The following is a 15,465-nucleotide window of genomic DNA, read 5'->3' on the forward strand; positions in this document are numbered from 1 at the left end:
GTGGAACGGCTCCCCACCTGCTGGGCAGTGGGTTGCTCCAGCCCTCCAAGGGTCCCACAGTGGACAGGGGCTGCTCCAATGCAGCCCCTGCCTGCAGCAGGTCGTGGCACCCACAGGCAGGGGCTTCTCCAATCAGGATGCTGACTGAGCCATAGGAGCTCCTGCCTATGAAGAGCGGAAAAGGGCATGTTCCAGTCCTGTGGCAGGGGCACTCCAGTTTAACCTGTTAGCCAATTAAATAGGATTTTACATCCCTAGTGACTATCAGACTTCAGTAAATGTGGAAGGTAGTTAAGGTCTTAGCTATTTTGAGAGAAATTCACTGACCCAAAAAATTACCAACCATATCCTTCCTGGACCATTATTATCAACTGTTACTGTCTCCTACTTTCAAAGGTTACAACCAGTACTGTAGAAGCTGGTTCCTAAAAAGCAGACCAGTTGAGGTTAGAACCAATTGCAATTGCTTTGACGCGCTATTGGCTTTAACCAGCTGTATATACTGTGTGAAATCTATCAGGAAATTAAAGAGTGGCAGTGTTCATTGACCTTTCATCTGCATGCAGTACTGTATGGCTCAAAGGTCTCTTGCTGACCTTGGCATGGGAAAAAACTAATGATAATCAACAAGATGCTGAGTAATAGAAAATTCACTACACATGTTGGTGAATCAGCTAGCAAATCACAGAGATTGATCAGTGGCTTCCCACAAAGATCTGTTTTAGCACCTGTACCATTCAGTCTTTGTACTAGCAACATTCTGGTCACATAGTCCCATAAATTCATCTATGCAGATGATATTGCACTTTGCTCCTGGTGCCCCAGAATGTGATAGCCTCACTAGACTGGTAGTCAGACAGGACCAATGAAGTCGTGCAGTTTAATCCATATGCATCCATAGTTACTTCATATGCATTATCCAAAGATTGGGAGGGCACTTGAACTACTTACTGGTATAAGGACATTTGTCTTCTCAGGAAAGAATATTGCACATAAATGTAGTGGAACTAAGCGCTGTTAAACTAATCCTCAGATCATTCCTCCCTCACCCTTCAAAGGAAGGGTTTGCAAGTAGTAATGGACAGTATGTCAGCAGCGTATTATATCATCAATCAGGTGAGTGATCACACCACCTCTTTGTGTACAGGCTGTAAAGCTATGGAATTGGTGCATCTGCCATGACATTTATGTAGCAGTACATTTGGCAGGGGAAAACACTGTAGTTGCAGGTTGCTTCAACAGGCATGCCTCCCTGAAGGACCCTTTTTTCCAGATGGGGTAAACCAATTGCAGACCTGTTCACAACAAGATTCAGCAGAAGGTGTCATCTTTTCTGTTCCTGAACCAATAGGAACAGCATGTCTCTCTTGGATGCTTTTTTCCTGTACTTGAGGGGTGGAGAGGAGTTTCATGCCATTCCTCCTTATCCCTCGATACAAAAGGTGACACAGATATATCTGCACAGAGCAAGAAATAATACTCATTGCCCTGGTTTGGCCCTGTCAGCAGTGGTTCACAGACCCTCTTCAGTTGTCTGGTGAAGTCTTTATACCTCTTCTGTCTCCATATGTTTTATGCAAGGAGGGGAGGGGGATTTTGCACCTAGGCCTGCAGACCCTTTATCTGACAGTATGAGCAATTGGATTTAGACCTGCACTGGAGCAGTTGTATTTCTTCATCTGCACAGACTGTACTGATTAAATCAAGGAAACACTCTTCTAGAAACTTACTGCCAAAAATGGTCTAGATTTCAGGCATGTATTCAGAGGAAGCCTGCTCCTATCTTACTCATTGATAAAGATTCCTTTGGCATCCATCTCCATGTATTATATTCAAATTGAAGATATTTCAGTATTTGGAAAGATATCCGATGTGTATCCTTCTGCTAACAATGATATTTCTTCAGTTTAGTTTTCACCACTTCAATGAAATCTCCGTTTGATGCCATTTCTGAAGTGTTCATTGCATCATTTATCCCTGAAAATGGCTTTGTTACCATTATGTAAGCCAGTTGAGCAAACCTAATGCACTCATGTCTGATCCACCTTTTACTTAGTTTCATAAGGAAAATGTAGTCCTTAGACCTCACCCTTAGTTCTTGAGTAAGGTGATTTGACACATTTAAAGCTTCTAGACTGTTCATCTCACATGACACGAACATGAGGTATTAGAGGTTCTTCCCAGACTTTTTCACAGTGGATCAAGCTTCTATATCTTTTAGCTAGTGAGTTCTTGTTTCTGCTTCAATGAGATCACATTCCACTAGAGCTGTGACTACTACCTTTGTATGAGTCTGCTGCCAGTTGCTGAGATCTTCAGAACTGCAACCCAGACATTTGTGTACACCTTTAACAAGCACTTATCCCATGAATTTAGTTTCTACAGCAGATGTTGGTTTTGGCAAGGTGGTGCTTCAATCTTTATTCAACTACAACTCTGTCCTCAACTCCAGATAAGTCACAGCATTGCTAACCAATCCATCCTATAAGTTGGGATATGCGGAGCCACTCAAAGAAGTAATTAAGGTTACTTGTCTGTCACTGGAGTTCTTGGTGATGGCTATGCATATTCACAGTCCCCACCCTTTTACCCCTCTCTGTCCTAGCTCTTGTAATTATGTCTTCTGGCTTTGTGATATACGCAACAAAAGAACACAGGGTTCTCTGTCCCCTTTATAGCCTTACCCTCAGTGCTTTGGGACACCAAATGGAGGACCGATGCAAGAACACTTTAATTGATAAAGCTAAAAAAGACTGCTGCCATAGAGTGGTTCAATGCATATATTTGGAAATGTGCAGAGACCTCTTGAACTCCAAATACAAGTAACTGTTACTTTTTGCTTACATCATCCCAAATTCCATAAGGTATTGGTCTGCTGTGTCAAGTACCTTGTACAGTTCTGCATTTTTTTCTCACTGATTTCCAAATCAAAATATGCTTAGGTTGCATATAACTTTTATAATTAGCAGCATCACAAATTCACCCTGAACTCTTTCAGTCAAGCTGGGTTTTTTTTTCGATTGTGTATCATTGCAAATAATATGGGCTCCGCAGGCCAAATTCTGCTCACATAGATGTGTGCAACCCTGTGGTCCTCAGTGGATTTTCCAGGATGATTGAAAGAGAATAGGACTACACAGATATATCTGAGGACATAATTTACTCAAGGCTGTTGCTACGTGTAGGGATGTGCAGGGTGGAATTAATGCAACTTGATAAGAGTCCAGGATGAATTTGCCAAACTGACAATTTTAAAAAAGTATATGCAAGCTGGGCAAACTTGATGTGGAAAACTGTGAGATGCTTCCACAATTAGAATTTTAAAAATTCATTATTAGGATATGGTGGCACTTTAAAAGACAGTAAGATTGCAGTCTTCACAAGCTAGAGCTTCTGAGACTTCAAGGGTGACCATGCTATAAATAAAGCATATCGAGTTGGCCCAGTCTGGAAGTAGCAGCATGCCCAAACCAGCAAGGTCTGCAGAGAGGGTTAACCTCCTACAACTTCTAGACTAAGTGGAGATGCTGAATGGGATTTTTGATCCCATTCCATTCATCTTGGAATGCAGAAACAGCATTGATTTAAGGAGAAAAATTACCAACCAATAGTGGGACTATTTTACAAATCATGTCACTTCGTGAATATATTCAGCCAGAATTGTCAGACCATGGTTTTAAGGGAGTCTCAGTGGAGAGTGGAGAAATGGTACTTGCACAGATGTTCTGCTTTTCCCACTCTTTGGATTTCAGGGCATTGATGTGTTTTATCTCACATTTTGTCATAACTGTCACGTGTGTATGTTTTCCTCATTACACTAGCATACATCAACTATGACTATTTCCGGTAACCCTATTTTTCTCACAGTTCACTCTTCCTAGCAAGACTTGGTCTAAAGGTGTAAATTTTTTTAAGGCATCAATTTGAACTTTGAAGGAATCTTCCTTTCTAATATCTGCCATCAGCTTCTCTTTCTCTGGGGTTTAACACACTGAACCTGTATAGCTGATTTCAATCTGGCGCTCGTATTGCAATTCTGTATGCAAATGTGCATCTGTCACCCACTTTCCTTAGTGGTTAGTTGTGATATTACACTTGATATCAAGATCTGCTCTTGATATGCTGCTTAATTGTCTTAAACTCATATGCATGACTGAATCCCATTTTTCTTTGATATTCCATGCTTTCTCAAAGAAAGTTTGGAGTTCAGCAGTGTATTAGGTATTTCTGTAATCAACTCACAATGTTGCCTTTGGCTTTTCATTGTAGTGTAATGATGGAGTTGCAATGCAAGAGAGCAGAGATTAAGATCCATTCTTGCATAATAAACATATTTTATCAAGGTCCTCTAATTTCATATGAATAGTCTCTTATAAAAAGGAATTGAATAAAAAAAAGTGTTGTTTGAAATATCATTGTTTTATTATTTTTTCTGTTTAGGAACAGCTTCTGAAGATGGTAAGAAAAATTAATCTTTTTTTAGAATAGCAGATACTTTCATCTTCGTGTTTTCATACAAACTAAATTCTAGAAATAGAATTAGCTCATTATGGTGGTAGGTGGTCATACTTCCATTTGGCCTACAAATCTAATATTTGGTTGCGGAAGTAATATTTTTGTAAATTCTTTTGCATTATGATTTTGGTTCTCAGGAATTAATTTGCAATAAAAATGTCATTGCTTAACATTTTAGTATAAAATTACATGAGTTTTATCTTTTAAATTAGAGACTAATTAGGAAAAGCTCATCTCTTGATCAGATGTGCTCACACTCTCAGAAAGCAGGTGCTATTATAAATTAAGTATTTGAAATGTGAAAGAACATTTTAAAATGTTTATTAAAACCTTTCTGATTTTGCACCAGAGATTCAATCAGCATGTTTGCCTCATAAAATTGAAACAGATTTTTTTTGTATTTGAATGGAAATGTAAATCAGGGCTTTAGTGATCATTGAGCATCAAACATGGTTGTGAACTATATTCCTACACTCTGAGTCAGATTTTGTATACAGTTTTTAAATATGCTGAAACCTCATTACAATTAATGGGAAAAACATTGCCAATGCATGGGGTAACGGAGTATAGAATTTGTCCCAATCAGTGTAACTAGTAATGGTAATACATTGCTTTCTGTAGCTAAGTGAATAACTGTAGCTAAGTGAATAATTCCTTTATCCTGGCTCTCTTCCTATAGACTTTCTTCTGTGGACTGTTTCCTCTACTTGGATGAATAATATTAAGTTGGCTGGTCTTGAAATCCTGCTGTGGAAAGCCTAAAGGGGCTGGAAACTAGATGCGAGTGTGTGTGCCCCTAATTCTTCAGGGTCAAGGCTTGACCCCATATGTCTGCAAAACTTTCTTATTGCTAAAGTTAATGCAGTCTTAAATTAAGTTAATGGTTGCAATAGAGCATCACTTCCCTCAAGCAGTTTTCTCTTGCAACATTCTAAAATTGCATCTAACTCGCTGTTTCTAGGTTTTATTTTTGTGTGGGGCTGTCATGTTGCTTTAGGACTGGTAGTGCAGAATTATGGCAATTCACTTTTAAGAGTAATCAGCCTATTAACTGTTGCTTATATTACTTGAATCCTTTCTTTGGTAATTTCAGTGTATTGTCTAAACATTGAGTAAAGATCATGTCACATGAAAGATGAAATTATGGGTTAGCAGCTGGAGAGAGCTGAATTCTATTTAGGTTCTGCCATGGATTCCTGAGGAACCCCCAGACAAGTCATTACAATCTCCGTGTCTCAGTTCGTTCTTCTGTAAACCACTAATAGTATTTCTTTGCCTCCTATGGAGACTTATTCATTAGTTTTTGCAAAGTACTTTTGTGTCTGCATCTTAGGCATGAGAATAGGGTGTCCTGTGGTACAGAGAAATTAGATTCCAGACCTCTGAAAAACAGAAGAGTGCTGCTCAGAATTGTTGGCAAGTATCTTCAGTGGTCTATTCAAAAGGTAGACAGGGTTGGCTTTGTTATCTAGAAGATGAAAAAGGAAAGTTAGTAAAGTTACAGCCTTCAAGCGGTAATGAGCAGAGCATATTATTTTTTACATTAGGTACTTACAAATTATAAAATAGTCTCCTTGATTCTTACTTCATAAGATTTACTTTTAAAAATATAAAATCATTTCTGGCAAAAGCTAGAATTATCTACTTTGTTGCTGATGAAGATAAGCTAGTTTAATTTAAAAAAATGATAATATGGAAATTCTTTACTGAGGAGCAGTCAAAAAGAAAAATGTTCATCTTTCTTAACTTGCAGTTAAATATATTGCAGTATGTAATTTTCTACTATAAATTTTTTTTTTTTTTCAAATGAGATTTGGATGATTGAGTTTTCCACTCTGTAGAACTCAGTTTTCAACTCTAGTATTGTAATAAAATATTAATTACAGTATGATATCATCTCTATTTATGACAAAACTATTTTGTTAAATCAATGTCATTTCTACTTTATAGGTCGTGTACGAACAAAACTTTCAACACCCTCTGGAATTGGAAATTCAAAGACAGATTCTAGAGGACGTAGTCGAACGAAAATGGTCTCTCAATCTCAGCGTATGTATTACTCGTTTATCAGTGATATGTGATACAAAGATAGGCCAGATGCTTAGCAGACGTTCATTGACCAATGGCCATGGTCAAAGCTAATTTAAAAACATAAGCCACATACTGAGTTGTTGTTCTGTGCCTTAGGTTCATCATCGCCAGACAAAAATGAAGGTATTTTTTCAGTGTTTTGGGTCAGTGTTTTGGTTTGCATGCTTATGAAATCTTTGGTTATTTGTGTTGTCATACTTTGGGGGAAAATTAGGGCGAATTCACCTCTTAAAATATATAGTACAACAAGAAATTAAATCTTCCACTAAAGTCAGTCTTTAGTAGTAAAGAACCACAACAACATTCTATACTAATTAGCTAGAATATTGGAAATTAGGTAAAGTGAGTGGTATCTTCTTGTTCTTATAGATGACCTAAAAATCTTACTTTTTGGTACCCAAAAACCTGTTCTTTTTTAGTTAGTAGTAGTCTAAAATTATAATTCAGAAATTGTTTTCCTCTCCACTTTTGATTATAAATTATACAGTGCCATTGCCTCTTGGGTGCATGCTAGTTTCCTTCGTACAGCCAGTATCTTTACACCTCAAATTTCTTGTTTTGTGTTTATTTCTTTTCAAATTCTTCACTGAGGGATTTTCATGGGAACTTTTTTGTACTTCAGCAACAATAGAAATTGTGTAATCTTGGATCTAAGATGATGGTTATTTTAAATATACAGTATTTAAAAGTTATTTGTTCTATTTAGGCTTTAAGTGATTTTGAAAAGTGTTACATGACAATGAATTCTTAAGGTTTGAAATCAACAATATGTTTAGGCTTGGAAGGATTACATATTAATCAGTAAATGCCAGTAAACATCTATTTCACTGTACAGATATATAAACTAATAAAAAATATTTCCACTAATTATTAAAACTTAGACAAATGCTATTTGAGAACTCATTCAAGTCTGATTTAAGGATATTTTTACATGTGATGTTGCTAATTTGTTTTTTAACAGTTGTAAACCTTTAACTTCTTCGAGTCATGGTCTCTGTTGTATTCCACTAATGGTTTAGACATGCTCACTGTGCGTGCAGAACCAGAGAATTTGAAAGTAGTGTCCATTGGTCCATGCATGAGCCCTGATTTGCCTCATGGTTTGTCAAAGGTAATAAAGGGCAAGGAAAACCAACTTTGTCTCCAGTTCCTTCTCATTTTGCATAGTCCAGATCAGAACTTTCATTGTCCTTTAAAAACATCTATCTATCTAATCTATCTATAAACTTCTGCAGGATGAAAGAGTGATGTTGTCATGTCCCTCTGGGTCCTGCTGCCCACTCTGCTGCCTTTCTTCCTCCCGGTGCCATGGGCTGGAAGCCTCAAGCTGCACACTCAACCCTCCCCTGCCCCCCCTCCCCTTGGTCATGTCCCCTTGGCCAAGATCCCACACCCCCAGCCCGCTTACTCCCCCAAACTGAGATCCTGTAGCTCTAGCCCCCTCACTCACCTCTTGCACCAAAACCTCACACCTCCAGCCTGCTCCTGCCCCCTCCCCCCAGCCAGACACCTCTCCTCCCTCCCCCGCAGCCTGTTCCTGAACCCTCCTCTCTGGCCAGACATCTGCCCCTAGAAAGGAGGGGGGGGACTTGGTGAGCATAGCGAGCAGGAGGGCAGCCCCCCTAGTAGTTATAGACATTTACAATTTATGTTTTCAGCTGTTTTAGAGTAGTTTTAGTGATTAGGAAAGATGTTTTGGGGATTGTTTTTCCTTCCTCCCTCTTCTCCCTGCTTCCTCTTGTACTCTCTCATGGATACAAAGACTAAGACTGTAAGTTTCAAACAATGCACCTCCTGCCTGCATTCCTTCTCAGTTGGCAACAAATACCAGTACTGCTTCTACTGCTTGAAAAAAATCCATATTGCTTCCCTTCCTTGGACCCCAGCCAGGGAAATTCTCCCTCTACCCCTGCTCCTCTGATTCGTCAGCCAGGGGTGCACCTCCTACTACTGAGTCTGGATCCAACACTGACAGTGTTGCCATTGTGGACCACACACCAGGGACTAGTCAGGAGATGAGGAAGCATTCTCATAAGCATGGCAATATGTCTTCCTTGAAAATGAAGAAAGGGAATGCTATGTCCATGACTTCAAGTCATGAAGAGGAAGTGAATGCTGAAGTACAGAAACATGAAAATAAGTCCAACAAGCAAAGGAATCGGGTGGTCCCAGGTATCCTCAACATTGGCATCCGCATAAAGTATGGGACACATTTGTTCTAGAAGTTCACTATTCCATCACCCCTTCCATGTAAGGAGAAGTTACTCCTAATATCAGGTAGACTGGGAAAATACTCGAGCCCCTGGACATCTTGATTGTAGAGGAACTGAGATTGCTTTGTTTGTTGGGATCCATTTCCTCTTTGGAGACTTCTACCCCTGATTAAATGCCACCATTTTATGAGCCTCATGGTCAAACACACTTCTGCTGGCTCCAATGGTCCTGTAGATGGAACCATAACCCCCTTCTACTCTTTGGTTGAGTTGGATGATGGAAAGGGGCAATCAGTCTCCTACCAGCAGCATAGGTATTCTAGAAGACTGTTCAGATCATGCAGTATCATATGATGCAATATCATGCAGTATCATATGATACCACAGACCCGCTGGTTCCCTCGGACATGGGATTTTTCTGAACACCCTGCAGATTCATTATACTTGCAGTATTGGTTCCAGTCTTCCTTGTCAGAACTCACCTACTTAGCAAGGGAGACTTCACCTGTTTCCTCATTAAAGGGCCCATTGTCTAGAAGCTTGGACCCAGTGCTGGAAGAGGTGCCCCTTAGCTCAGTTCCAGTAGTGCCACTGGAATTGGAGAGGTTCCCTTCCTCTCCCTCAGATGAGGCAGTGACTCAGCATCCCCTTCACATTTAGGTAATTCAGGATCTCCTGCATAGAATAGTGGAGAGAGTTTTACATCCTGTTGGAGGAAATACAGGATATCCAGCATAAACTCCTGGGTATTCTCCATTTATCTGCACCAGCTAGTGTTGCACTGCTTATTAATGACATGGACCTTGAACCAGCTCAAATGGTGGTACACCATGGTCACATGTACTCCGACCTCTAAGCTAAGGAGTCTTTAGTTTCTTTTCTCATATATACTCCAAACCTACCTGGGGTTCAGGCAGCAACTGAATGATCCAGGCATCAACATCCACATTCCACACCACCTGACAGAGGGCAAGCTATTGGACCTTTTGGGCCATAAGATCTATTCCTTGGGCAGGCTCCAATTCAGGATTTTGAACAATCAAATATTACTAGCCAAATGTGATTTTCTGAATTATAGCAAACTTGAGGAATTCACTGACAAATTTCCTAAGCAAGACTGGGCTCATTTCCAGGTTATTATGGAGGAAGGGAAGCTAGTGACAAGAACAGTGCTCCAATCAGTGGTGGGTGAATCCAATAAATGCTCTCCAGAATTGGTGGGGATTCCCTGCCTCCTGGATTACCTCCTGTTGTTGAAGGCTTTGGATGTTACCCTCAACTTTCTAGAAGTCCACCTACCCACAGTTAGAACTTTCCACCCCTCTCTGGAAGGGCCCTCTGTCTTTGCACACCCATTAGTTGATAGATTCTGGAAGGGCTTCCTCAAAACCTTCCTGCCCATCAAACCCATCATTCCCCAGTGGGATCTTAACCTAGTTCTGTTCGTACTAATGAAAACTCAGGCAGTCTCCACCCAGAGAATCTTGAAGTGAATTTTGAGTGGCATTACACTTTACTATCAACTCTCCAGCTTTTCTCCACCTTTCCACGGGAGCTCAGGGTTTGACCATAGCCTTCCTCCATAATGTGCTACTCCACAACATCTGTGACTTGGCCATGTGGCATTCAGTGCATGCCTTTGCTACATACTATGACTTGATACTGGGCTTGATGGCATATGCATTCTACAGCGTGGCGGTCGTCTACTCAACGATTCTTTCTTCATCTTTGCATCCTCCTCCAATTTAGATACTCCTTATTAATCACCTTCAGTGGAATACAATCAGGTCCATCACTGGAAGATGAGGTTACTTATTTGTAACTGGAGGATCTTAGAGGGGTAGTCCCTGTAAGTATTCCACTTCCCACCCTCCTTTCTGTCTGCTGTGAATTTGTTTGATTCATGGTGGAGAAGGAATTGGAAAGGCGGTTGGTCTGCCTTGCCCTTTATCACCTTGCATGAAACCATAGACATGACTTTAAATTTCTCCAGTTCTGAACACATGGTGCACATGCAAAACCCTCAGTGGATTATAAATAGGGAACACACATCTCGAAGAACTTCTAGTTACAGGTAAGTATCCTCCTCTTTTGGAATCTCTGTATCTGTTGTTAAATTGTCTGAATTACTTCATAGCTTTCCACAACTATGAACATTTAAAATTGATATAAATAAAAAATGCTTGAAACCCATAATCATGCTCAACTGTAAAAAAATTAAAATTGACAAAAATAAGGCTTATAAATAAACAGTGATCTTAACAATCAAAATTATTTTAAAAACCCAAATTCTACCAAATATATGTATGTGATCATTAAATTGTGTGTGGGCAGGATATAGTTTTGATTTTTTTAAAATGTTCTCCCATTCTACACTGTGCATTTTTGTAGAATTTTTTTTTAATTAACAATTTAGGATCTGATTTTGAAGCATCTACCTTCTCTTATATATGGCTAGTTACTGTGCAGTTAGCCAAGACCTCACACCAAAATACTGGTCAGGTACAAATAGTATGTAAAGTTTTTGTTTGTAAAGCTGGCCAGTTTATTATGAAAACAGAGAGACATGAAACCATCAATATAATTTGACCACTTAACAGAATAGAATGCCGCTTTAAAGTGCAAAGGAAGAGTAGTAACTTAGAGGCCATTAGTCTAAAACATACCCTTACTTAGATAATCATGGAAGTAGAAGAAATTAAAAGTGAACAAACTCATTCATATAAAATCTTCCTTATTATAAATTTGCATTCATTTTTCAGTAATAATTTACTGAAGGCCTCTTCATTTTCAAAGGGATGCTGTCAAATTTGGCATGTCCTGTGAAAACAAATCTGAAGACCAGCAGAGAAATGTATTATGCTATTAATAAATTCCCATAAAAGAGTTTATTATTCAAAAATTGTGAAGGGAAATTACTCAAAATAAATAGCCAAAAAAAGAGGGGGGGGGAGGTTATGCCTAAATCATTGATGGAGATTCAGCTTCTACAGAGATGGCTAGTGTGAACAGATTTTTGTACTCTAATTCAGTTTTAACTAATTAACTCTTCACAAACACAAACATTTACACTGAATTTTAATGGTACTTGAGGTTGTTTGCAAAAGAACTCCTTTTCTGTCTGATAAGAGCCTGAAGGGATGAGTTTCATAAAGCTCTCTGATGTGCTACTGCAGGGGTGGGCAATACTTTTTTTGCCAGGGGCCACTTCAGAAATTTTTGAAGTGGCCCCGGGCCACACTGGAAGGGGCAGAGCCAGGATACTTCCCTACTTCCCTACCCACAGATTATGATTAGTCTGATAATGGGGAAGCACCGTCTCCCCCTTCCTCCCCCCCAAGATTCTCCTGAGGCGCCCATGTCCCTGGTGGTGGGAGGAGACTTTGCACACTCCTCCTTCTGCCCCCAGGCCAATCAGGGTTTGGAGGTGGGGAAGCGCGCAGTCTCCTCCTGCCTTGCCAGGAGCTCGTGGCGCTTCTTGCAGGGCAGGGGTAGAGTGGAGGAAGTTTCTCGTGCTCCTCCCGTCCCCAGGCCAATCAGGGCTTAGGGCGGGGGAGCGCACAAAGTCTTCTCCTATGGCAGGGCGGAGGAAACTGTGCGCTTCCCCCTGCTCCCAGGCCCTAATTGGCCTGGAGGCGGCAGGGCTTCCATGGGCCGGATCCAGCTCGCAATGGCCCTTTTGCCCACCCCTGTGCTACTGAAATAATTTGATGGGTTTACACATGGTAATATGGACAAATAAATTCCCCCTTTCTACTTGGCAGCCTTCTTCCCATTCAGAGCTGAATTCTTCAGCATGGCTCATTGTATACAAATCTTATGACTGTGAAAAATAAATTACTTGGACAATGAAAAGGAGGATTAATAGAGAAAATATTAATAGAGAAAACAGTACAAGAGCAACTGAAGCCCAAGTGTGCTAGAGAGTTTGAGAAATAATTCTTGTAAAAGTCTAATTTAAATTAGAATTATTGACATGAAACTGTGAGTGAAAGGTTCCAAACTAGTTAGCTCATTTTATAATGGGTTACGTATTAGATTTAATCTCCCCTCTTACAGAATATAGAACAGCTTTCCCCTTCCATTTTCTTTAGACCAAATCTCCATATTAAAATGTCATTTTAAAGTAATACATTATTTTTTCATGTGGCAGTATGAGTTCTTTTGAAACAAAACCATTGTGTAAGTTTACAGAGAGAGAGAGATATATACTTCAAGTTTCAAGGGTATAGGTTTAAAGGGTAGGATATTTGATTCATACTTGCAAGGCGGGGACAGGGATGCACAGTTGTAACTAGGGATTGAGCTGGAGGATTAGGAGGATCTTTCTCCTACTCCCACCCTCAGAGCTATTTGTAAATAGCAATACAGGTTGAACTTCTCTAGTCCAGCATTCCCTGATCTGGCACAATTTTAGGTAGCCAGTTATTCACTTATCATGGGTATGGCCAAGTTTCTCTTGGTCCTATAAAGTTAGTTTACAGCCACTAGTCCTGAATCAGTGTTCTGTGTTATGATTTGGCTATTATTTACACTTAAATGTCTTACAAGAGCCCAGTAAGCAGTGGAAGTGATGATGGTGGTACTAGACAATATTGACTTCCCTTGGTTTGGCACTAGTCAGGTCCCAAGGGTGCCGAACTAAAGAGGTTTAACCTGTATTAAATACATGTATACAGGAATTCTGTACTGCAGTTAATTCATAGATGAAAAGTTGCTAATCTTGTTTTCAAGAGTAACTAATTTATTAGGGTTTGCATAATGTTATTATGTTTTTCTCTATTGGAAGAAAAAATTTCTGAGTGGGAGGGAAAAGATTTTGCATTTAACCCTCAGATTATGTTAAATTAAATTGATAAAATGTATTTAAACCTAAAAATTTCGACTCCTTTTATAATTGCTATGTGAAAGTGTCTTGTCAGATTACAGATGTGTTTCAGTACCTGTGCTTTCCATTTTGGAGCTATTTTGATCACCCACTCCACTCCCAGCTCAATTTTCAGTCACTGTGTTTGTCTTAAATAAGAAAATATTTGTGGCATTTTATGAAAATTGCTTTCTTTGGCTTTTAAATCTTTAATTTTTGCAGTCTTATATTACTTGAAAATATTCTCAAAGTTGAGTTCATATTTAATTGGAAATAATTAATTCTTAGTTTTATGTAGTTGGAAAGTTGGAAACTTGTAATTTGCTTATGCAGCTTTGCTTCATTTGATTTGTACACAAGCATTTGAACCTAGTTCTTTAGTTGTGGATGCTACTAAAACTCACTGCTTTTCACATAACTATTTTTTGGCTTTTTTTCTCCTGTGTGAACTGACTAAAGCTTTCTTGTTTCCATTTGCCATCCATTTTTAATCTGCTCTGCTCCCTCCCTCTTCTTGGATTATAAATTTTTACCCCAATCCTGCCTTTTACACTTGTTCAGGATCACAGTCTGCTAACCCCATTGGTGGTAAGACTCTAAAATTTGTGTGTACATTGTTGCTTGATCATTCATCTACATATCCCTAACGTAGGACCCTATTCAGCAGAAATTCCAGCTCAGTTTTCTTGGTCCTACAACTACTTAATTTAATGTAATTCTTACCTAGAAGGCAAAAACATTTCTTCTTTGTGATTGCGGAGTATCATATCTGATTGGTTAGGCCTTTGACTGCTTGTGCTACTGTGTGTAAGGCTGAAAATTATACTTCGGTTCAGTGAGTCCAGTATACACTACATTAGGGATCAACCAAATGTAACAAACACCTATAAGCAGCATAGTGGTGTGTGTGTGTGTGTGTTCAAACACACTTTTTACATTTAACGCAGGGAAGAGTTTAGGATTATCAGGTATTGCAATCTACTTGCTGCAAATTCTCTAGTACAGAGGATAGTTATTCTGTATTCTGCCAGGCCTTTCTGAATAATTTGGGATGGTCTGAATGATATATAGAGGCAATTAACTCTTAATTCTCAGAAAGCGACACAAAACTGGTAGAGATGTCTGATGTTAATCTCAGTAACGGAAGCTAGGTTCATGATTTCCATGTTGCGCAGTATTGCATGTCTCATTTTTGCTGAATAGGCCCATAGGTAGAAAAGGGCATTTTGCTAAATAATCATTTCAAGTCTCCATTCAACCAACAAATTGTGTATAGTCTCTGCATGATGTATTGTTTTCAACTGTTCCCCACTTTTTTTCCTTTCATTTCTTGCTATCAAGCTTTTATCTTGTGCTCCTTAAATATGCCTGTGGACTTCATATTGTTATATTATCTTTGCTTTGTTGTTGACACTGGTACTTTTTGTAATGCAAGAGCCTGATAAAACTCACTTATTTGAAATGTTGCATGAAAAAGATAATAGACATCTTATAACATTGCTATGTTTACACAGTTTTGGTTTTTGTTTGATTTACACTGTTTTCTTTCTTTAAATGGGGCTAGGAAGATTATTATAAGCCTCCTTTCACTCAGCTGATTTCAGTTTAAAATAGCTTGGCTTTTTAATTAAGATTTTTAAGTGAAATTGTTTTTATTGTGTGTTTGGCAACAGTGACTTATAATTGGACTGATTATTGCTATTGAATATAGTTTTAATTAGAGTATCAGTAAGTGATACAATGGACCATTTGTTGGGTATTAATGTAAGTTCTCCACAG

The 15,465-nt window shown here is 39.1% G+C and overlaps 1 protein-coding gene across 31 annotated transcripts in view; it reads left to right on the plus strand.

The window, feature by feature from the left end:
- CLASP2 (cytoplasmic linker associated protein 2) overlaps positions 1–15,465 on the plus strand; it is a 261,567-nt gene that overhangs the window by 166,011 nt on the left and 80,091 nt on the right. For 13 of the 31 annotated variants that reach the window (XM_075921810.2, XM_075921815.2, XM_089776567.1 and 10 more), the window contains 3 exons: positions 4,441–4,458; positions 6,466–6,564; positions 6,703–6,729. In XM_075921810.2, coding sequence (XP_075777925.1) covers positions 4,441–4,458; positions 6,466–6,564; positions 6,703–6,729 — 144 coding nt within the window. The remainder of the gene's footprint in view (positions 1–4,440; positions 4,459–6,465; positions 6,565–6,702; positions 6,730–15,465) is intronic. The other 18 variants (XM_075921812.2, XM_075921819.2, XM_089776568.1 and 15 more) reach the window with 3 other exon arrangements.

The sequence above is a fragment of the Pelodiscus sinensis genome, chromosome 2 (assembly GCF_052426305.1).
Source record: "Pelodiscus sinensis isolate ZL-2025 chromosome 2, ASM5242630v1, whole genome shotgun sequence".
NCBI lineage: Eukaryota > Metazoa > Chordata > Testudines > Trionychidae > Pelodiscus > Pelodiscus sinensis.